At 36.3% G+C, this 25,136-nt stretch overlaps 1 protein-coding gene across 7 annotated transcripts in view; it reads left to right on the top strand.

Annotated features, from left to right (window-relative positions):
- Positions 1–25,136, top strand: part of CDKL5 (cyclin dependent kinase like 5) — a 128,993-nt gene that overhangs the window by 96,268 nt on the left and 7,589 nt on the right. For 3 of the 7 annotated variants that reach the window (XM_021409418.1, XM_021409436.1, XM_021409428.1), the window contains exons 11-18: positions 2,345–2,505; positions 4,503–5,529; positions 8,561–8,662; positions 8,925–9,030; positions 10,799–10,922; positions 18,962–19,064; positions 23,218–23,340; positions 24,410–24,529. In XM_021409418.1, the coding sequence (XP_021265093.1) occupies positions 2,345–2,505; positions 4,503–5,529; positions 8,561–8,662; positions 8,925–9,030; positions 10,799–10,922; positions 18,962–19,064; positions 23,218–23,340; positions 24,410–24,529 (1,866 nt within the window). Of the gene's footprint in view, positions 1–2,344; positions 2,506–4,502; positions 5,530–8,560; positions 8,663–8,924; positions 9,031–10,798; positions 10,923–18,961; positions 19,065–23,217; positions 23,341–24,409; positions 24,530–25,136 lie in introns of those variants that run through there. The other 4 variants (XM_021409443.1, XM_021409451.1, XM_021409461.1 and 1 more) reach the window with 4 other exon arrangements.

Below are 25,136 nucleotides of genomic sequence, written 5' to 3'. Positions count from 1 at the left end.
AGGTCTGATTACTAGATTACTGAATAACCCACACCCCAACTTATGTCAGCTAAAGCTGACATACGTATCTCTAGTTCTTTATATGTGAATATTTAGAGAGCAGCTTACATTTGCTGCTAGAGTACTTGGATAATCCGTATGTTTCTCACTTGCTTTAGCTGTATTTGGACTTCAGCCTTCCTAATGTCATCTATTGTGCCAAAGCAGTGCTTTTGTATACTTTCTTTCTATCTTGTACTTGGCTTGACTTCTTATATATAGCCTATTTTGAGTTTTTCTTCATTAAAAAGCTCCCTGTTTAGTCAAGCTGACCACGTTTGACATTTTTTGATGTTATACCCAATGAGATGCTTTGTTCCTGCACTCTCAGGAAGTCTTCTTGGACACCTGTCTTCTGATAGCAGTTTTTCAGGAGATTGTCTTGGAATCCCCCTACAGAAGTCAAAGTCTGCAATTTGAAGTTGTGTGTCCTATCCCTGATGCTTAACTGCCTTGCCCTTCGTTTGAGTCCTAATGATAAACCTCTCAGGGTTGCTACATCTCGGACTGTCTTCTGCAATCAGATTAGCCTCCAGTACTTTACTGTTAGTGAACAGCAAGCCAAGTAAAGTGGAGCCCAACTCTTGTTTGGTTTGCCTCTCCAGCAGTTAAATTAGAAAATTGCTACCAATGTAGTCTAGAAATCTCCTGAATACCTGAAGTCTGCTGTGAGGATGGGGACCTGCAATGAGGAGACTTCTGCTTCTTGTTGTAGAAGTAGTCATCCTCTCCATCTTAGATGTATAGTTGGTAACAAATCCCTGCCATAATACCACAAATATTGGCTTTCCCTTCTAACCCTGACCCAGATACTCAGTGGGTATGCTTTTAGTTTCATGCTATCTCTCAGTTCAATTTAGGAACTAATTTAGATGGAGTGCCACTCCTCTTCTTCCCCACCTCCTAGCTTCTGAAGCCAGCCATACCCATCAGTGATCATGCCCCAGCTGTCAGCCTTGTTCCCCATTATTTCTCTGTGATTCCAGTCAGTTTCAGAGCCTTATGATTGCCCATGGACTTCAGTTCTCCTTGCTTGTGCTCCAGCCTCTGCAAGTTAGTTTGTAAGGCACTTGAAGTAAGCCTTATGACCATCCATAGGTGGGCCATTTGTACCACAGCAGTGATGAATGCCACAAAAAAAGGAAGGAAAGAAGAAATAAATTATTCGGTACACAGCTTGTCACCTGAGAAAGACAGATACTGCACACTGTATGACTGAACTGCACAGAAATGCCAAACAGTTTTTTCCATTTTGATGTGCACTGATCCTATGCAGGGAAAACCAGTTTGTGGTCAAGTGGATTAATATTATATTAATGCATATATGGATAGTCATTATGTGTGTGTGTGCTTGCATACTAATGCATATATGTGCATAGAGTTATTCTCCGTTCAACCAATATAACCCTTAAAAAAGAGCTGTTCTTTTTATTCAGTAGCCATTCAAACTTTCATCCTTGCTGTCAGTTATGCACGTTCAGATATTCCAAGATGTGTTACATATGGCCCTATTTCTACAGGGAACAATTAGAAGTTATCAAAATAATCAGCCAATTGCTTTTTTGATTTTGTGATTAGGTGTTCTCTATGTGTCAGAAAGTCACTTTGTTCAGAATCACAGCTGATCTAATGGAATTATAAGGCAGGTGTTTTTCTGATTATGTTGTAAACAGTTTAGATGATTCTTTAAAAACAAGAATGGACTTGAACCTTTATTGAAATAAAAAAAAACAACTCATATTTGTATATTTTTTAAAAAATTATGATCTTTAAAGGAATTTCTGAATGTTTAAGACTGTTCCTATATGCTTGTTCTCTTTGTTAAACCTATTTCATTGGTAGCATTAATTAATGATAATTCAATATCTTTTTGTTTTAAACAATAATGTTTTAAAGCATATACTGAAAAGTATGTTTAAAATCCATGTATTTTTAACATCTGTATGTATACAGGTAAAACGTATATTTTTGCATCTACCACTTTATGTATTTTAAACGTATTAAGCACAAGTTTATAACCATGAGTATGTTCCCATATATTCATTTTATACACATATATATACCTTATATGTTTCATAATAAGCAAGTCCAATGCCTTCCATCTCTTAAGTAGAATACAATATTTTTGAAAGTGTTAATTTTGTATCATGTATTTTATTGCAATATGAAATTATTCTGGCACCTGCATCTAATCACAGACACTGGAGATTAAAAAACTATCTCATTAATGTTCTTTATTTTCTTATATTGTTGTTGATGCAAATATGGATATTAACATTTAAACTTCGGGATTTATTTTCCAAAGAACTTACTGAAGTTAGATCCAGCAGACAGATACTTGACAGAACAATGTTTGAACCATCCTTCATTTCAAACGCAAAGACTCTTGGATCGCTGTGGAAGCTCACCTTCACGGTCAGCTAAAAGAAAGCCTTACCATGTTGACAGCAACACATTGTCTAACAGGTAAACGTAGTCATTTGACCCTTAACACTGATATTTTCTCTGCCAATGAGTAAGTCGCAATAGTGCTTAAACAGAAGATTATCTTCAAGAAAAATAGTTATTTGGTAGTTTAAGTACATTGCAATGTATATGCTGTTTCATGTTGCTTCACTGAACAAAGACATAGTTTTATTATTACAGCTATTCAAGCTGAATTTTTTGTTAGCTATATTCATCAGTCTGAAGGCATCTTGGGATTAAAAAAGAAATTAAAGCTTTTTCTCACGTGACAATGAAAAAATAATTTGGCTTATTCATCTTAAAAAAGCTAGCTTCTTTCCTGAACAATAGTAAGAATTCTGTGGTTTGGAGGTGTCACCACAAAAAAATGAAAAAATCATTGATCGTGCTCCAGAGTAAGGATAAACAGAATTTTGTCTGCAGTTGTGGTTATGAACTGAGTCTAGTCTACTTGAACTTAAAACAGGATGTATTTGCTCACTGACTCCTTTGATGGACCTACATAGCTTGAGAGAAGCCACCTGATCTTAGTACAACAGCAAGCTGGGTTTAATGGTGGATAAAATACTTTAGTACAAAGAGACTCATCACATTCCTTTGACAAAAGCTTTCCTAAAGGTCATCCTCTGAAGTATGCAGAACCACAATGTCTTTAAATCCTAGCCAGGTTTTTCTTTAGTTCTTCCAGTGAGATTAAAAAAAAGAAATTCCTCACTTTAAGATTTGGGAACATGATGTCTACAGCCTGCACATTTTCTGAAATGGTTACCAAAATGTTTTAGCTGCTGCTATGCATACTTAAGATAGAAGCTGTATCTTTAGAAGCTGTGGCATCAAAAATGAAAAACTAGGTCCATGGGAAACCGTGGCTTGCCTACCTGCTTGATTTGAAATTATTAGATTCTTTATACCTCTAAGACTTAAAATATATATGTATTTTTAACAACAACAAAAAAAATTTTAGCCTGATATTGAACTTGCTTAATTTCTAGAAGTTGTAATTGAGCATATCATTAGATCACTGGAAATGGGTATTACAAAAATCCTAAATATAAAAATAACTGTCATTCTCCAGTAATAATTTCTAACAAGATCAACAAACGTACAAATTCATCAGTACAGTCAGCTCTCAGTTTATCCCTCAGTAAGATATCCAAGTTGGAGTATGATAGAATTGATTTAAAAATAAGTACATTTACTCAGCTTTAAGCCAGCTTAGGTCCATCATGGCTAATAAGCATAGCCACAGCGCTGCTCAGTCACAGCTGCACTGTTCGCAGGGCCAAGATAGGCCCATGAGCAGAACTGCTTTCATTCTGTAAAATCTGAGTTCTGCGAAAGTCAGTGTTCCTGTGGTAGACTTGATTTGGTGTTACAGGGGTTACTAGACTGTGCAGACCTTGGGATCAGTCCATCTGGATGCCCTTGACCAGCATGATAGCCTCTGTTCTCTCTCTTCTGCCTCCACCCACCTCAGACATACGTTCTGTAGCCTGGAGCACTGGTTGTACAAGGCTTTTTGGCTGTGCTGACGTATTTGATTCTTCCATTTTAACCTTGATATACCAGATGTGTTTAACAATTATTTTAGTGGATCTACAGCTAATTTTCATAATACTGTTCAGAGTAGTGATTATATCTATATTACAAAGGGGTAAATGTGCAAATATATATGTTGGAAAGTTGGAACTTTTATGATTGGATTTTATATCTTTCTTTTTTTTTCACTAGCGGAATCCATTAACGAAAATTGAGTTTGTCCCTTAGGATATAACCAGTAAAAAACAACAATGTACTGACACTTGCAAATCTGTTATTCTAGTACAGCTTCTGATGCCTAGTTCACGGTTTCTGCAATGAGCAGAAGTTTTTGATCTCACTGCTAATTTATGTGTAAATGGCAACTCCTATCTTAAATGAGTGCACTTTTGTTGAATTTACTGAGACATGAATATGTAATCTGGTATATTAACGCTTCTTTATGCATTTCAATGTAGAAATCAAGCCAGCAAAAGTTCTGCTTTGCAGTCACACCACAGATCAAACAGCAAGGATATACAGACACTAGGGGTTGGTGGGCCAAGAGAAGAAGGTCTTCCAGCAAATGAAAGCTTTTTAAATGGAAACCTTTCTGGAGCTGCACATAGCCCAATGCATGCAAAGAAATCAAGCAACCAGCCTGGATCTGGCAATAAAGATCTAGCCAACAATAATATGCCACATCTTCTTAGTCCAAAGGAAACGAAGGCAAAAACAGAATTTGATTTTAACGTGGACCCAAAAAGTTCTGATGGTCCAGGCACAAAGTACCTGAAGTCTAACACCAGATCTCAGCAGAACCGGCACTCATTTATGGAAACGTCTCAAAGCAAAACTGGGACGCTGCAGCCCGGCGATAAGCATAGTCGCCACAGCTATATTGATACCATTCCACAGTCTTCTAAGAGTCCTTCGTATCGGACAAAGTCAAAGAGCCATGGGGTTCTGACAGACTCAAAATCCGTGGGCAACCTCTCTGAGGCCAGGGCTCAGGCTGCAGAACCAAACAGCAGTCGCTATTTTCCATCCAGCTGCATGGACTTGAACTCTCCTACCAGTCCGACCGCTCCCCGCCATAGCGATAACAGAACTTTGCTCAGCCCATCCGGGAGGAATAACCGCAGCGAGGGTACCCTGGACACCCGAAGATCTTCAACCAGACACTCCAAAACAATGGAGGAGTTAAAACTGCCAGATCACATGGATGGAAGCCATTCCCACTCGCTCTCTGCTCCACATGAATCTTTTTCCTATGGCCTAGGTTATACCAGTCCTTTCTCTTCACAACAGCGCCCTCATAGACACTCTATGTATGTGAGCCGGGACAGAGTGAGGTCAAAGGGCTCAGAGGGTGGCTTAAGCATAGGGCAAGGGATGGCAGCCAGAGCAAACAGCCTGCAACTGTTATCTCCACAGGTGCAGCATAAGTCACTCACAAGGTCTGTTGGCTCTTCACGAGAAGACTGTACAGAAGATACTAATAGGGTTAGTTCAAAATATCACCTGTTACGGAAGACTTACCTTCCTCTCCTTATTTCATGTGGGGACAGTGTCCTGCTTTCTCTCTTCTATTTGTTTGTTTGCTTAGTTGTTCTTCTGTGGTGTGGTAAGACAAGGAATGTGAGACTAAAAAAAAAAAAAAGACGCTAAATAGTTGGAGTGCAAAATGAGACCATGTTAAAACTAATAACGATTGGACTATGAAAACTATTTTTATAATGTACTGAAATGTGAGAACAGAAAAAAATGTCTGTGAGGTTAACATTTAATTTGTAGTTCCTAGCCTGGTATGTTCTCTGATGTCATTTTTATTGTATTGGTTTTCCTTAATTAACCTTCTCTTTTGTGTTTTTATTTAACTTTTCTAGTATGCCTTTCTGTTTTGAATAGCGATCTTAAATTTTGAAGTGAGGTTTTTTCATTTGTTTATAGCATGACATTATTGATGAAATGTCATAATTTACTAGAAGGATATAAAAAGCTGCAATATTCCTCCTGATTAGTGTGAGAAATAGCAGGGATAGGCTAGAAATTTTTTCTAGGAGAAGCCACCAGTGAATTGACTCCTTAGTAGTGCTTACCCTCATTACTTATCATATGGTACTTTGTTATGAGCATTATTTCATCGGTGTGAAGGAAGGGCCAGTTTCAGTGTTGATTTACTTTCCTAAAATACAACCGTTATGAATTTTTTAAGGTTTTGCACAAGATGAATGTCCCCATATCCTTAGATTGCTGTGCCATTGATCCAAAATCGGAGCAAAATGGTTCAGATAAAAGTAAATAAAATTAGTGTTTGTTTTTTATACAGTTTCTTTATACATATATATGTCATAAAGTGACTTCACAGATAAATTCTTGTTCAGATTTGCTGACAAACTGCTGGAAGTCAAAGAGCTACAAATATTATTGGAGGTCTAAAAATATACTTTACTAAAGAAGATTAAAAAATCTCTGCCTCTTTAGTTTATGTAAAAAATACACATAGCGGACTTGTAGTGTGCAATCATAAAAAAAAAGTTTTCACATACTGGATGGCTCTTCAGTAGAAGAAAGCGCAGACAACGCATTTTTATTTATTTATTTTAAAGCACATTACTAATACATTATTTTTGTACTTAGTATGTCTCCTCCATTCAGAATTATGTGAATTATTCATTCTAAGAAGAAAAAATCTCGTAGAGGAAGAGAATTTAAAGAAAAATAGCTACTTAGAAGGAATTACAGAAGCTCCACTTCAAAACAAGATTTTATTTTTTGTGCGTAGTCATTTTTTTCTCTCTCCCATTTCAGTCATGTTAAATGTTACTTGTTCTTCAAAATATTATTGTAGAAGGGCAGTATTATCAACATTTGATATTTTAATAATAAAAGCTCACACTGCCTTGTATTCTTCAATATTAGGATCTTTTTCTGAATTATGTAGCGATGTTAAATTGATAAGTAATTCTAATTTTATTTCATATTATCAGATCATTCTTTGTCTTTTGACAGCTACTTGAAAAACTTTTTATTTTGGTTAGAAAAAATGTTATCCATCCTAATGCTTATAGTTTTGTCATTGTGGTTTGCTTTGGAATGTCTAATCATTTGTAAAGAATTCACCTTTATCTTTTCTGGTCAGTGGTTTTTAAACTTAAGCCTTCAATTCATTGTTTTAAAGCCATATTTCAACCAGCAGAAGCCTGAAGGGAAAAATACTCTTCTGAAATATATGGCAAGTCTGTACATTCGCAAATTATTTTCATCTGTTTTTCTTCATTTTCACTATTTCCAATAACAAATCAGAATTAAATAACAGTGTTTGTATGACTCAGGCATTTTTACAAAAGTCATTCTTTGATTCTTTCCTGTCCCCCTTTCTTGCCACATTCTGAATTAAAAGTGAGAAAATTTCACTTCCCTCAGCCACAGTGAACTCAAAACTTTAGGAATAATAAAAGGTTGTCTAAGAACCTTTATTATTTTCCTATTAAATTTTTCCATTCAGTTCTACTGGTTTTCTCTGCTGCTGTTGTCTCTCTCTCTCTCTTGCTCATATTTTGTGAAATGTCCGCACTTCCCTGTTTGTAGATTCTATTGAGCCACTAACAATTCATTGTAAAGAAAATCATTCTTTGTTTGCTAGGTTTTAAATCTTACTTGCATTCGGTGTTAGTTTTTAGGCTTTTCAAGTCTCAGTTACAACACTGTTTTCTTAAGGGTTCTTTTTTAAGTTAAATGTAAACAAAGGGATAGGCAGAATAAAATTAAGTAGAAGTTGCTGTTATTGTCTCATATTTATAACTTAACTGCTGACCAACAAATAGTACCTTAAGTCGTAATTTAAACAAATTTGTCAAACTCTTTCAAATTTTACTGAAGCAATCTGTGATTTAAACCATTGTTTTAGTTGCATTTCTCATCTTGGCACAGTTTTCAGGGTTATTTTATTGATAGTACTGAGGTCAAGTCTTTATTAATGAAAGGCAAAAAAATTTGGGAAATCACTCAATGAATTGAAATCCCAGTTTTCAGTTGTGTTTTTGTTGTTGTTGTTTGTTTGTTTGTTTTTAAGGTCTCATCCTTCTTGGGTGTTCTAGATTCAACTTCATACAGGGGGTTTGCTACAGTTTCCTGGGGGGTCTTAGAGTATTGAGTTTTATCTGATCCTTACTGCAGAAAGAATTGCAGCTTCTAGTTCATTTAAGAAAGGAATTAAGTCATATTTGGTGGCCAGTTCCTTGCATGTGGTGGTACTTAAGTTTTTGCTTGACGTACCTTCACGGAAGCTTTTATTCAGAAACATAACTTAATTAGAGATGGTGATGTACTTTTGCTATCCTTTCTGACTTACCTATTCAGCTTATACATTTCTTAGTTCTGGGACTGCCTCTTAGTTTGCGAACAGTAGACTTTATGACTATTGGTTCCTGTAGGTACTACTGTATAACAGCTGTTAAGAGATAGTGCTTTAGTGTTGCAATAATCACAAATTACATGCATTTCTTGTTTATTTTTTAAAATTTGCCATTAGCAGAGTGACCAGATTCCATCAGAAACAAATTTAACGAGACCTCCAGTAAAAGATTCCTCCAGAGATGTTACAGCTGCATTTCATTCACGGCGAAAATCTGAGGTCTGAATCATGCTAAAGTCCTTAAAATTACAATTAAGAGGCAAAATTTTGTTCATGCCATTTTGGAGAAAGTGAACGAACAGCAAAACCAAATAATTATTGATTATGGGGTCTGTGGTTTGAGATTGGCAGTTATTCATAGCATGAAATGAAAACTGTCTGTAGTAAAGTTCAGAGTTTATTGCTTACGTATGTTGGTTAAAAACACTGCAAATCAGCTTATAGCCTTTCATTTTAATAAGCTGACTATTCTTTTGTTTAGGGTGGAGCATATCATGATCCACACACAGAAGATGGAGCATCTACTAAGGAAAATAGAATTCTGTATAATGAAGCTGTTCCAAGAAGAGTTGGCAGTTTTTACAGAGGTAATTTTATGGTGCATCTTTAAAAATTAAACAAGAATTTTAACATGGAATATAAACAAAGTAGTGGAAGTGGGTACGGGGAACTAAAGTGAACAATTTAAAAAAACAAATGGAAAAAGAATTGTTGCCACAATTTCAGATACTAGACTGACCTGCTCAGTTGTATGTAGGAACTACATTAGTATTCAATTTCAGCAAAAAGTATTTTTGCATATTTGAAAGCAATAACTCACGTTGAAAAGCATATTCAGTGTAGTTCTTTGTAAACTTTTCCCTAGTAATTTATTAGGGAAAGTTGAACAAAATAAATGAAAATTACTAAACAATTCATTAATTTTTTAAACATCAATTCATATTTTAAATTCCTACTAATATTAAATCTAAACACCTTTGTACTTGTAACACATTGACGTACTGATCTGTCCTACATAATACGGTACATGGATCTTCCAATGCTATTTATTCATTCATTGAAACTTATATTTGTATCTTTTGTGCAGGTTTACTGAAGTTCAGGGTTTCCTACAAGTAAAAGCACAGTTATGTAAGCCAAGTTGAGGATAAATAATAAAGCAGGAGCGTGTTCTTGTACAGAAGTGTATATATATGTGTGCGTATGCATGTATGTGTATACACGAATAGATACTGTTCTAGTATGGTACAAAAAAGACAGTGATTTGTGAGCAGCTGTCTCAGGGCTAAACCTGGGTAATCCTTTGGAAGAGGACAAGGATGACAAGCTAATTACTGTCCTGCGAATATTAGGAGGCTTGTGGGGCTCCCCCTGAACCTTCAGTAGTCACAATCAGCTAAAATTCAATTAGGAGTCACCTAATAACCTTAAGTAGAGTTATCAGTCTCCCTGCGATCCTCTTCAGGTTCATCATTTGGCAGATGACCTGCTTTAGCCATGTTCAGATCTGCCTATCCTTGTCAGTGTCCCACAGACTTAACTGTTTCACTGGGAAAGTGGTATTATATTCAAATTATACTTTGATAAAAGTATATGTAAAAGTTACTGAAAGAAAAAGTTACGATGAAAAACTATAAACTCCTGTTCACTCAGTTCTTAAGTACTGACTTCAAACAGAGGTTACTGGCATGTACTTTTGTACTACAAATTAATCAAAAATTAACAATTCAATTTTGATAGAGTAGTGTGAAGGTACGGTAGTGCTGCAACTAGTGTCTGATCAGTTTTAATCCAGTGCATATTCTCCTGGTGATATTCAAAATTCTGATAGCAAATTTGTGTTTTATGTATGTATAACCTATTTTCAAAAGTACAGTATTTTTGTTTAAAAAATATTTGATTTTGATCTCTTCATTTTTAATAAGTAATCTCTTACTCTTAGTTACATTAAATCTCAAGTAATTTTTTTCAAGATTACTGTTTTGTTTTGCTTTTAAGGCTTGAGTGAAGATAAAGGGTAAGCTGCAGTATTTTGTCTTTAATACCAGTATTACAGCCTTTTATTCTATTTCCTGTTTTTAACTATCAGTCACACTTGCAGGCGTCTTTAGGTGATCTTTAGAACATCTTACCCAAGTTCTAATGATGCCATCATTTTACAATATTATCTTGCAATTATTACAAAACAAAGGCTTTCCAAACTGTAACAAATAAAAAGTACTTTTCTCTGTGTCTTAAATAAAGTGTAACTGTCACTTCACCTGTTTTTGTAGAAGAGGTAGAGAGGAATCAGACAACTAAAGATGTGATTTTTGGCAGAGCTCAGTATACAGTGTTTGCTGTTTCTCTGTTCAGTTCCATCTCCGCGTCCAGAGAGCACATACATAGAAAACAATGTGTCAAACAGAGCCTCTGTCCTACCAGCAGACAGCAGCACGGTGGCAAACCACTCAAAGAGACAAACCACCTTTGATACCTGGTGAGTCATTATTTACACAGATGTGTAGAGAATTGCAGGAAAAAGAAGGATTTTTAAGAGGAGAAAGAAAAACCTCCACAATTTTTTTTTCAAAATTTGTTATTGTACATACATGCTTTATTGCTCCGACTGTACTGACATGCCACTGCGTGGTTGCTCTCCCCTTTCGAGCAACAAGAAATACTTCATCGCATTAAATGCATTAGCAATGGTGCTCTTTTGTCTGATCATTCCTGTTTTTTTTTTTCCATTATCAGTCCTTGGTTAAAGATAATACAAAGTGCTTGTGTGCATATAGCAAACCCATAACTTCATCTGTGATTTGTAGAAGCGTGAATTGTCAGACAAATGTAAAAAAGCATTTATATCAAAATGCATGCTTCCGTATAAAAAATAGGACTGTGTTAATGAAGAATATAACATTCACCCTACAGTGGGGACTGCTGCTTTCTTTGTTCATGCATCACAGAAGGAATTGAGTAAATTCTATGGGAAAGTTGCTAAAGCAACATCTTAGCGGTGTATATTGATTTAAAAAGATTTAAAAGTATCACATGATGCTATTATATAACATAGAGCAATTAACTATAATTATGCTAATAGAATGGCAGCATATGCGTAGCTTTGCAGGACTTAAAGGGAAGCATCTTAATTTTCTTACTGTGAGAGCTGTATAGCTCTAAAATAGTCTTAACGTTCTACTTTGTTCAATCACAATAAAGCACAGTGAAGAAAAATAAGCAAACGGTTTCAAAGGATTGTTGGGAGGAATGGACTGTATGCATTCTCATGACTCAAGTGTACTTTGTACCATTATCTGAAACACTGCTCTCTGAAAGTGCGATAAAACTATGCTAGCTAAAAAACTGTTTCAGTGGTTTGTTAACATATTGTATTTTCATGTGAGCAATCTGTGAATTATCTGCTTAAAAAGGAAAGGAGGAGGGACGCGAACAAAGGGTATTTCAGTTTTTGTTCAGGCTATGTACCCATGTCAGCAACAGAAGATGTTTACTCCAGAACAATTGTCACCTGCTCTGATTCTCTAGAATCTGCTTCCTGTCCTTCAGTAGCTCCACCTACATCAGTTTTGTGGAAGTTAGTTTGGGGATCTGGTCATTTATGTAAAAAGGTGGTACTTACGTTGTAATTTATGTGGCTAAATAAGGTCTTTGTTTCCACTGTTGAAGCTTTTTACATCTTTTCTTGTCCTTCATATTTGAATCTTCTTATCTTGCATACAACAAGACAACTGGAATCTTGTTTTCCTGTGTATGTCATTCAGTAATATATTACTCTTTTATTATGCGGTTATTACAAAGGAACATGTAATGTTATTTCAACTCTGAACTGAAATAATAACATATGTTATTAGAGCTGGTTGGGAATTTTTTGGCCAAGTATTTATTTTCCTTTCAATTACAAATTACCAGAATCAAAACTTTTCAAAGGAACAGACTAATATCAACTAAAAATTTAGGGGAAGATTCTTCAGCTCCTGGATGTAATTGCCAGTCAAAACCAGAGAAATGCTCAAAATAATGAGTGTTCTAGGGTCAGTGTTATTTCTTGGCATGTAAAGAATTCAAGTGCAGAGCCTTTGTTCTTTGTTATTTAAACCAGAGACCTGAACCGAGATCTTGGAATTAACGTGTGAATGCCCTGAACCAGAAGTTAGAGCACATTCCCTTTTTACCCTAAATATATTCTCTTTTAGAAATTTCATCATGTTGAAATAATGAAAGGGCCACAGAGATGCAGAGTATAGCCTAGTGAAAAAGTGAAAAAGACCCCTGATTAACTTTGAGAGAGTTAGATTTAAGTCCTTGCTCCATTTAATATCCTCAACTGTTTCTACAAAGTGGAGCAGCTCCTTTCAGAGAAAAACCCACAGAATAATCATTTTGTCTTGTGAAATGGAAAGAATGGCAATGCCCTCAACGTCGAGTTAACTTTGGCATGCATTCCTCTTTCTCTTTGCTTTTCTTGCTCCCAATTTTCCTAAAATGTTTCCTGCCCAGCTCTACCTGTTACTCTGTGCAAGCTGTCCTGGCAATGGTCTAATGTTGTTGCAAAATCGTTGTGTGCCGTAAATGCAGATTCCTGAGTGATGTAGAGTCTGTGTTCCTCTACTTAATTTTCTGTATAGAAGTTGTGTAAATGCTTATGAAAATGTTGACAGCTCTAATGGATTGTGATTTTGCTTACATCAATTTTATGATGAAGTAAATATTTGATGTCTGACAGACATACATAACTGGTACATGACAATTCATCTCAAATTATGAGTGACATGTATTCCACATGGACTTGCCACTGCTGTAAAATATTGCACTCCTCATACTATTGCGCTGTGTTACCTTTCTTCTGTCAAAGATTTTGTGAATGCTTGCTAGACTGAACTGTCACAAATGTTCCCTTGTCTTTGTGTGCATTTCTTCACTCTGTCCTCACTGTCCTGCCTCTTTAAAATAAAGATGTTATAAACTCTACTTTTGTGATCAGGTTTTACTATTAAATTACTATTTTACTATTATATTACTAAACTATTTCGGAACTTTTGAGAACCTGATTTGGGAAAGAAAAAGCATACTTTACATCTTTCTAGAAAATCTTTTTGCTCGAGCTTAGTTTCCCCTGAATGAACTTGAGCTTGCTCAGTATTCCATCTTTAGATACAAGAATAGATGTTTAATTCTCTTTCAAGCTGTACAAGCTTTGTCTTGAGTTGAGCAAAACTAGTAGGTAATAGGCAAGATACTTAACCTTGTTCTGCTAGTGTGCCAAAATGCTGACGTGTGTTACCCTTAGCTTTGCATTATTACCATTCTAAATATGTCTTTCGAATAAACTCCAATGTGCAGTATCTCACAACATACTGGAAGTGCTTGATTGCTCACAAGGTATTTGGGAACTTTTGGAAAGCTTTGTTGCTTAGATCTTTTTTGTCCGTTAAAGCTTATTTGTTCTGTGACAAAAAGCTAGAATATGTCATATCTGCCTGCAAAAATAATGAGAAATACATGTATTATTTTCTAGATGTATACAAATAAATAAGCACACAAACACTCTATGACTCAAGAACAAATAGAAGAACATCCTACTGTTAGGAGTGTCAGAGGCTTACTCTTATCTATCATTAGTTTTCAGGACTCCAAAACAATATGTATGCTATGAATGTGACCCAGCTGGCTTTAATATTGCTGTTTCAGTGTCAGTGTGAAAATATAGTCACACTGAGTTCCCTGAAACTAGAAGGTTACCAATACCTGAACCAGGCAGTTGAAAGCTTGTTCAACTGTCTGCAGCATGACTATTCCTGCATTGCAAATTCTCTCCAGTTCATTTACAGATACCTAGAATTTATCTAAAAATATAAAGAATTTCTAAATTTGTAGTTTGCAAGTTTAACCATCAGCAGTGTGTTACACTGGTGTGGGCGGAGGCTTTAGGAATCTGCTCGGCATAGCCTGAAGATGTTCACCTTCCAAATGGTATCACTTTCCCTCTGACATTTCCTTTCCAACACTATGGCATATGCATTAGCATCTGCTATGTTTGCTTTTTTCATCTGTTTGGCTGCATCTCAGCCTCCCTGCCCGTGCATGTAGGCTTTCTTCTAGTAAACAGTGCCTCTTCCCTGTCCCTTCCCTAGTCATCAGTGGGTTTTGTTTTGTACTAAAACTGGGTAATGAAATGTAATGTTATTTGCAGGGAAGCCTTCCACAATTTGTAGTCATCGATATTCTGTCCGAGAAATAAGCCTGGTGAACTACAAGTTTATCAAACCAAGTACTTCCGCATTTTTTTTTGCTTACTGATGTTGAATTATAGAGGGGGTGTTATGGTAGGAGTATAAGATGTGTATGTGTATATATACATATATATGTCTTCACGTGTGTATACTTTTTTTGGTAAAGCCATAATGTGGTGATCCTAGCGGTTATAGTGGCTTCTGTGCTGCATTTTGTATCTAAGATGGTAGATCTGGGTTTTATTCCAATTAATAAATCCTACCTTTTCTCATGAAAAAAATAAACGTGGCTCTTATCAGAGATCAAATCAGAACACTGTTTTTCAAGCTTTCAGTGCCAGGCTTTTAGACCACGAAGTTTTACTGTGGGCTTCAGCATGTGGGATTGATATGTTAGGTAAACCATGTATTTGAGATGCTTCTCAGGTTCCTGACATTATCTTGCTTTCATTTATGTTAATTGTATAACTGCCAACAGTTTTTTATTTTGTTAGTTCACTTCTCTTTTGAAGAAAACTTCAGACATTTCAATAACTCCTCCATTAGACCAAAATGTTACTCATGTAATAGTGAGCAGTTCTCTGAAGAGAGTAGTGTTGTGGCAGTTAGAGGATTTCTAACCCAGCACCCTGCTGAGATTAAGGTTAATGAAGAATAACTTAAACTGAAGCATGAGGAATTGCTTCCAGAAAAGAGCTGTGTGTGGTATGAGAGTATCTGTGGCAGCATGAATGCTGTACACTTCTTACTTTTTTTTTTTTAAGTTTATATTAAAGCACAGCAGCTTGCCTGCCACGTGCATGTTTGCTGCTACACCTTGATGTACCTGCAGAAGGCTGGATGCCTTTCCTGCCCAAAGGGCAATAAATGCTAGTGATAGTGATAGTCACAGCGTTTCTATTGTTTCTGTGTCTTTTTCCAAGTATCTTTGACCAGAATAACCAATGTGATCTATATTATGCGTCCTAAGCATGCAAAAGACGCATACAAAAAAAAGAGTAAATACTGCAGAAGAGCACATTTTACTTTTAATTTTTGACTGAGGGCAAGTTCTGTCAGAGAGGACTTTTCTCTGAGGCTGGTCTTACTTGCTAGTAAGAGAGGCACTGCGCAACAGGCTCTGCTATAACTGCTTGCTCTCCAGACCTAAAGCTTTATGCAAAATACCAAGACTTGGCACTTACACTGTAACAATTGCAGTGTGACTATACCAGAGATTTTTTTCTGATTGTCTTTTTTTTTTTTCCCTGTACTGTCCATTGTCTGTCTGTAAGCCATCTTTTGGAATGCCTAAAATACCCCAGTGTTTTATCTCATCGATCCAAATGTTCTGCTCTATTTTTACTCATTACAAAATCCTGGTGTTGAAACTTCCTGCTATAATGCTATATATGTTCACTCTCTTGATATAATGAGCATGTGTTTTGAAGCAGTTGCTTTTCAAGGTCAGTGCTTTTTCAGACAACTGTACTGCAATATGAGTCATAGAAGTTAATGACATAAACCCATTGGTGTAAAACCACTGCCTTTTGGGTAAGCAGCAATTGAAAATGAGCAGAGTTCTCAGCCCTTTACTTTTCTCCACTGTTTGGTCACTAGAGTCATAATGAGGGAATTATGGCACAGTTTCACTTCTGTCTACTCATCTCCTGTTGGAAGCACTTTTCATGTCCAGGTTCATTGGACCAAATAAAAGAATTACACTTGACTGAATCTGTCTGAAAATGTGGCAAAAATTGTCCCAAGTTTTATTCTGAAGATTAAATTCACCTTTAAAAATACAGTGTTTCCACTGAAGGTTGGATGTTGGAGCAGAAAAGCCATAGCAAGACACTGACATTTTAAAGGTCAATGCAGAGTAACCGCACTGGGCCTTAAGATCTGTGACTGGTCCTTCAATAGGCAGCATAGTCTCTGGGTTGGTAATTTGCACTGGGGCCATAGTTTGGGGTATGTCTGCAGATGTGAATGTGCAATAGCTCTTTTGGGGAAAGGCCTGGGCAATTCTCTTCTCAGCCCAATTCACATGACTTTCTGAGTACAAGCAGGTTATTTCGGGCATTTGCTTTTCTCTAGGCTTTCTAATAGATTAAGGAAGATGAAACTCCCCAAAATAAATATCATTTAGCAAATAATTCAGTAGGTTTTTTTTGCCTGTGCAAAGTCATTCATGATAGTTGACAGATTCTGTAAAGCTTTCAGTAGTGTTTACTTTTGGGTTTTCTCCTTGATGCTTTAGATGAGTAATACAAAACTTACTGCTGTTATGCAGTGATACCAAATCTAGGGACATGACATAAACAGGAATCTTTAGCAGTACAGGATCTTTAAAATATGTTGTAGAAACCTAATAATTATGTACTGAAGTAGAGATTTTTCCCATACCAACTTTCAGATCTCAAATTTTCACATCTTGTCTTTCACATGCATGTTTGAATGTTTTTTGGAACTAGATTTAAGTTAGAAAAATCTAAATTAGGAAAATTCCCACCATTTCCTCTGCCTATAAATCTTTCCCCCACGAACATTTCTCTTGCTCAATAATTGCACTTTATTGCAGTGTTTAAACACTGCCTGCATTTCAATAGAACCAGGTAGCATTTTTGACTTGGAGGTGGTTTGGGGCAGAATTCGAGGAACTGATTGAACTGATCAAACCGTCCGTGTTTGAGAGTGAAGATACTCTTATCAATAAGAGAGGCATCTCTTGCCATTCCCACTCCAATTATGTGTTTCCCATTTGCTTGGAAAAAAATGTTAGCTTGGCATGTAGTAGCAGCTGAATCACCAGCTTGCAGCGTAGTGCTTTAAGCCAGATTTAGAACCCAAAGATAACTATAGCAGACAGCAAAGTATTGCTACGTTACAGTTGCTCCAAGAAAAGCTGCCTTTTTTCGTCATCCAGAGCCCAGAAAACTGTGGCTGTCCGTCAGGTTTTGCAGCAAGACAGCAGAATAATTTCATTTTTACCTTCATACACTTCAAGGCTAAAAAGGGCACAAAGCACCTCCAGTGTATTAGCTGCCATTAAATGTCACTCATTCTTTGGGGTCAAAGCCCAGTAGTGTACCCAGCAGAAGTTTATGCAGCCCTGATTTGAAATGTCAAATTTAAAAAACTATCAAAAAGATGCCATATCTACTTCATTGAATAGTTACTTCTGGTGGTTAGTAATTCTCATTATTATAATCAGTGCCTTATTTATAATTCGACTTCTGTGGCCTCATCATCTGCCTACTTGTTATGTCTTCACCCTCTGCTTTAAAGATCCATTGAGTACTCTGTAATTTCTTCCTGGATAAGTACCTGTGCGCCGCAACCAAGGAAACTAGAAACGTTTGGGTTGGTTTAGCTGCGTTTGTTAACACACTAAAGACTTGGAAATCTCTGACTCTTTTAATGTAGCTGTTCTTTCTATCTCTGTGAAACTTCCCTTTGCCATTTCCAGTTTTCATAATGTTTTAGAGGGCACTAGGACTTCATTCAGCTCTGACTCACCAATGTCCTACATAAGCCATCTTTTTACCCCATATCAGGACTTGACATACACAGTTTGCTGTGTATGCTTTAAGTAAGTAACATGCCATTTATCAGCTGTGGATAATTCAGCTGTAAACAAGATCTAAGGCGGAAATAAATAAAATTCCAACTTCAGGCAAGTCAACTGTTCCACTTTGGGGTCATCTTTTTTTGCCAGCACTGTCTCACTCATGCATAACAAAATAACTGAAGTATATAAGTTGAAATGGACAACAATAGATCTGGAGACTTTCTTGATGATAAATTTGGAACCATGTCAGCAAAGGTCAGGAATTTTGATTGAAATTGGTTCTGTCTGGTGAACTTTGCAACTCCTGGCTCTCCAGCAAGCTGTGGATAAACTGGACCGGTGCTTTTATACTTCCTCATCATTTGTATGTTCTCTAAGTTATGATTTTAATTTTTCTAAAAGACCTTTTGTGTAAATACTATGGTTGGAATATTAAATTCTGGCTTTAAAAAAAAAAAAAAAAGAAAGACATGCATGCTTAACTTTTCCCTAAATAACTATTCACAGGATTGAGCTAATCATTTTACCCTAACACTGTGTTCTTCCTATTCCATTTAATAAGGCAGTTTATACGTTATTTGTATAGTAACCCTTGAACCAATGAATGCTAAAATATTAAGAATCTTAGTGCTTTAGTCATTAATTTTCATTCTTTGGCATAAGATCTTACTATTACACAGAATTTGCATAGTGTCAAAATAAAATCTATCTTACAATGCCTTATCTCATGTTTAGGAAAAGTCCTGAAAATCTTAACAGTCACTCTGAACAGCTTAAGGAGAAAGAAAAGCAAGGTTTTTTCAGGGCAATAAAAAAGAAAAAGAAGAAATCTCAAACCGTAAGTATACAGTTATTTCTAAAAGAAAACATATTTATCAATTTTAAATGGCACTATTTTAATATGCTAGACTAGTACAGTACCTTTCTATTATGTGTGATTATACCTGTGTGTATCTATTTGTTATTATTTTCTGTTTTCACTATATGACAGTCAGATACATTTCCCATGTGTGTCTTTATATTCATTCAGATACTTCAACATCCAATTTAGATGCAAGTTTTAAGCAGATATTGCAGCAAATTCTTTTGCAGTATATGGTGACACCATTCAAAGAGCAGAAATGCATTATTGTCTTCAGACTCCTATCAGGAGATCAAACTGCTGGAAAAGAGAATTTTTTAATGTCTTTTTCATGGCACTGTCTTGATGATAGCTTCTATCTTGCTGTACTCTGCGACTGGAATAAGGGTGATGTGTCTTAACCATTCTGAACGCTTTATGTTTTTTGGCGATTGTGGCTTTTGTTACGTGGTGTAAGTCTGTTATCTTTTCTGTATTTACATCTAGGTTTTGGAAGGGAAAAAGAACTTTATCAGAGGGCAGTGGCAAATTAGCATTTCACAAAATTTTATAATGAAAATCCCCACAGGATAAACCGAAACATCGTCTCATCTCATTCTTGGATGACAGTTCTGGAAACAGTATAACACTTAAAATTACATTTGCATTAAGTCTGTATTAAAAAAAAATTAAAACTGCAGGTACTTTATCTAAAAATTGCGGCCTTGTAATTCTCAACCAGGCCACCATAAGAGTAACTTCTTTTTATTAGTACAGTAGTATGTTGCTAAATTTCATGGGCAAGATAGTGTCAGAAAAAAACCTTACTCTCTTAGTTACCTGTTCTTTTCAGCGTGTTTCACTCTTGCATTTCAGTTCCCTGCTAATAAGTTGTGGGTCAGAAAATGAAGAATTCCACTCATTTTTTATTTATTTTTTTTAACATAGGCTTCTCACTAAAACATGACTTTATTTGTTAGTGACAATAGCTTTTTGATATTGGTGTTCTCAGTGTAAAAATAAGAGGATACAATTCAGACTTTACTTGGATTCTAAAAATCAAATTATTTTATCTAGTAGTGGGATCATCATCACCAACAGTAAGGTATGCTCTGGTTTTCAGAGAAGCTAACTTGAATTTCCCACATTTCAGGTTTTGGTTTGTTTAAGTTCTTGATGCCATTGAAAAATTAAGTTGCAATATTTCTGTAAGTGAAATTGCAGTTACAGTTCTGAAGGTTCTTGAAATGAAGTAAATTATGCTCACTCATCATAGTTAAAATAGGCTCTGGAAGAAGTTAATGGTGCTGCAGGGTGAAGGGGAGTAACTAAATTTAAATATCTTCTGTCATGGACTGAGGTGGAGCGATCTGGGTTTTGGTGGAGTTGAACTGTTGAAAGTTGGGGGAGCTGATTGTTTGTCTACTTTTGTTTGTTTCATTTTCTTTGAACTGCATGGAACGTATGCATGCGTGTGTTGATTGGCACACAAAATGCACCATGTCTTCGTGCTGGCCAGGTTTTAGGGCAGTGACTCCTACCTCTCCTTCGGAACTTGTTCACCTTGACACTTGTACCCAGTTCAAATATAACCATTTTCATTGCACAACAGAAAAAAATATCTAGATTAAGACTCTGGGATTATTTGATATCAAAATGTCAATCCATGAAAGGATAGCACACCTAAGGCCACTGGTTCCAGTAATGCATTTTCCAAAAAAGATGTTAAATTTGCTCTGTTTCAGATTTCAGCCATTCCGACTTGGTGGTAGGGAGCACTTTAAAAGCCTAGCTGATATGTGAAGTAGCAGCTACTGCCAGATGAAACTATATGAATGAAGGAGAGACTGAGTTGAGTTGTGTTGCAACTCAAAATCCAGCACTTTCTAAAACACTGAATGACAAGCACCTTGATCTGCAGCTACTGAAAACATCACTGGTTACAAGCCAAGGTGGATTTATACATGTCCTTACTCCTATTTCTTCTCATTCTTAAGGAGAGGGAAAGAAAGAGGGAGACAGGGAGAGATAGAGGGTTTACATAAGGAGGGGAAATTGCGATGTCTGGTTAGAACTAGTACGTCACAGGAAGATACATAAAATTCCTGAGTTGAGAGAGTGATAAAACTCTTGCATCCTCATCTATAAGCTTGCTGACATCAGCTCAATCCAAAAAACTTCTCGTTTCTACTTACAGTTGTTTAGCAAGACAGTCTCTAGGGGCAGACTCTGCATGCCACAGTGTGCACAAGTGTCTGGCTCAGACAGTATTCTTTGTTAGTTGAGGAAGCCTACCTAAGAAACATTGAGATTTTCGTTAAGATCTTCTAGCAGAAGTGACAATTAATACCTTCAGTTCAACACCAAGTTTGACTTAAGTAGTAAAACCTTCTAACATTCACAGTAAAAGCTGTGAATGTTTTCTAGGAATTCATGTTAAAAATCTAACAAAACTTGTGACTATTGAAGTTTTTTTTTGGTTTTGTTTCTGAAGTTTATAGTTCTTACAGAGTCCTAGAAGTAGGTAATTCTACCTGAGTACTCTGATAAAAACTTTCTGGAGCGAAAAACAAACTAGACCAGAGAATTGTCGTAATGAGAAGCATGCCATAGAGTTTAAGAGGGTGTTAATATCACACTCACTAGTTATTATTTACTTCTAATATTCTTTGGAAGGTCTCATTTTGCTGGTGGTTATCGTAAGAGTCACAAAGATGACTGAAGTTGAATTGAAGATATCTTCTTAATAATGCCATTTTCAAAATACCTAATAGCTCAGAACTGATACCAAATTCTGACACTTCCTTGTGCAGAGTTCTTCCCATTAATCATTCTCATTGGAGTTCTCCAGGTGCAGTCCTTCATGGGATAATAATCATTATTGTCTGCCATGGGAATTCTTTGCAATATTGTTTCTGCAGAGCTGTTCTTATTCATTCCCCTTTTATCTTGTTGGGAGTTATTTAGTAACATAGCAAAAAGCTTTGAAGATTGCTAGAATCACGGGTTTGTTTTTTTTTTACCAAACATTTTAATATCTATGAATGCTCTGTATGGTGTAAACGTGCCCTGTCTTTAGAGGAGCCTAAGTCTGGCAGATTTTGACACATACTGCAAGCAGCGGGTCTGAAGAAATTACGTCCTTCGGAAACAAACAGTTGCAATGAGCATTTCTACTGATTCTTTGATTCCTTTCTAATTTACTGTACTTCAAACAGGAAATTCTTCTGACCATAGAGTTTCTAAAGAAGCTATGTTATTTAGTGTCTTTGTCTTCTGTTAACTTGCATAGAACCTGGAAGATGAGAACGTTGTTTGAAACCCTTTTCTTCTGGTGATGCACCCATTGTTCTATTTAGTCATAGGCTCATTAGACTGTATTGTAGTTTTCTTTTGGTAGGCAAAATAGTGTTTGTTTGTACCTGAGCAGGGGAGAAATCTTCTTGTTCATAACTTAAATTCTTGATAGCTTATTTATTATTATTATCATTATATTTGTTATTATTAATTTCATTCACTGATATGCTATTCAACTGTATTAGAGAAGTAAAAATTAAACAGGCAGTGCTCTTGCAGTTGTACATCAAGTAGTTGAAGCCGTATTTTGGTCAGAACTGAAATAATTCATCTTGGAGCCCAAGCTCTTTTTAAAAGCTGAAGTAGAATACTTTTATTTCTTCCAGAGGTGATTATCAACTGCTCGTTCTAAAACTGATTGCTAATATTATTAGTATATCTTTGATATTTTGCCTATATAAAAATAAGAAGTGTCATATAATTTTAGATCCTTATCATAGGTAACAGAAACCTTCTTTACATAGGTAAAGAATTGTTCGAAAACTCAGTAAAGTCAACAAGACGTACCTGCAGTTTTCAAAAGGCTTTGAAATGCACTCTGCATTCCTAATGGGAAATGGATATAAGAATAGGTGTACTGATCTTTTTCCATGCTTTATATGCACTGAGCTCCTTGAATTTATTCCATGCACTTTTCTTTATTCGATCATTATATTTTCCTGAAGCAGATTATACATAGGACTGATACTACATACTGTTGGAACTACAACAATAAAGTAATGAATTAATATGGTAAGGGCAGATCTCTTGAGTTGAAAGACTATGCATTTAGATTTTGTATCTTATATTACAGACAGACTCAACCAACGGGGAGAATCCAAGCATCAAGAAATCCCTCTTTCCTCTTTTTAATTCAAAGAATAATTTAAAGCATAGTTCTTCTTTGAAAAAGCTTCCTGTAGTCACTCTACCCATGGTATTAATTTTTAAGTATAGTAGCTCTGTAAAATGCTCCAGTAAACTTGTTTTACTGACAGCAGCAGCATGTGTTTTATTTTCATGGGGTCACTTTCTCTTCATGCCAGTTAAGCATCTTGGGCCAGTTCGATAAATTCAAGTAAAATTGGCAGTTCTGTTGAAGTAGACCGTGTCTGAAGGCAAATGGTTTTTGACTATTTGAGATACTGAAAATGTAGTATGTACAGTTCCAGAGAAAATGAAATTGCATATGTCTAAAACTAAAAATTCTCTGTTCATTTCAATCATGAAAAAAATTAACCTGGTTTGTTTTATAGCTATACTGGAAACACATTTTCTATGCCAACTGCTCCTTTATACGTACATTTAATTACTATTAACAACAGATTATCTGAAATACCAATTTTAGCTCATGTTTTTACTGTATTTCTGTTTGTCCTGATTGTTCACGTTAAAAAGACGGCTTCCATTTAAAAACATGTTCAATTGAATTGTCCTTTTTTGTCCTTTTTGGCTTAAAACTCTTGAAGTCTCTATGTAAGCCATAAATTCTTTTGAATTTGCATCTTGTTTTTTTAGGGTTGTTGAGTTTTTCAATTTGTACTTTGGTTTGGGATATCTGCGGAGGAGCAGAAAGATGGGGAAAGGAAAAGCTCTTGTGATGGCAAAATCAGGCAGACATCACTTCAGAGATGATTTTGATCTGCTTCACTCAGGAACAAATTTATAGAACTGATCCACGGTCTTAACTGCAGTATGGAATGCTTTTAAATGAAGATGAGGCTCAGCAATTTTTTTTGGTTGATTTTTTTGGAAGCCTTGTTTAACTGCTCTCTCTTACAACAAATAACACTAACAGCATGTGAATGCTTTACGGGCTAAGGGTATAGCAAATCTGCATGACCTGTGCAGCCACTTATTCTTACTATGGGGAAAACATTGAAAGGACATTGCAATTCTGCTGCAGTAATCAGCTTTACTTGCATTGTGTAATTAACTGGGGACAAATGCTTTACAGCTACTCTTAAGAATATATTAAGAGACCAGTATGTAACATTTTGTTGCAGATGCCTGGCACTGATGGTCAGGATCTCTTGGCGTTACAGAAAGCCATTCATTCTTCTAATCACCAGAGCAGCAGGCAGAAGGATTGGCACCCTGAGAAGATGACAGAAATCCAACCTCATGTAAGTGGCATTATCAGCTCTCTGTTATTCTAACATCTGAGGTACCTCGAGAACTTTTTCTCCGGTGAATAGAAAAATTGCATTTGACATTATTTTCCATTCCCCCCCAGTCTCTGTTCTCTAAATGTGAAACAATGTCCCTGTAGTCTTGTGTATTTCTTTGAAAATCTAGACATGAATGACAAGGAAAAGAAGAGAGACTGAATGTCCATGTGTCAGTCTTTGAGCCTTTAGAAATACTGGCTGCATGTTTGTGTTAGATGCAAACAGCCTTTCAGTGCACATCCACAGCAGACACTGCAGCGCTGTGGAGAGGCCCTAAAGTGAACTCTGCAAGGTGTGGTGCACCCCAGCAGTGCTGATGGGCCGCCAGAGCCCTGTGAGCACACCGCTGTGCCGCAGCTGGCACAGGCTGCTGGCTGTGCAGGCTGGATCACTGGAGCATCACTCTGCACAAATGCAGCTTTATTTTCTCCATCTCTAAAACCAGCTTGAGGGGCAGAGGTTGGGAGGCGGCTTCTGTGCCATTATGACATTGAAAACCGAAAAGGAGAATTCATTGCAGCTGCTGTGTTTGAAGAAGGAAATTTTCCTGTGAGCTGAGGAA

The sequence above is a fragment of the Numida meleagris genome, chromosome 1 (genome assembly GCF_002078875.1).
Source record: "Numida meleagris isolate 19003 breed g44 Domestic line chromosome 1, NumMel1.0, whole genome shotgun sequence".
Lineage (NCBI taxonomy): Eukaryota > Metazoa > Chordata > Aves > Galliformes > Numididae > Numida > Numida meleagris.
Note: the sequence above shows the minus strand (reverse complement) of the source record. Positions and strands in the feature narration are given on the sequence as shown.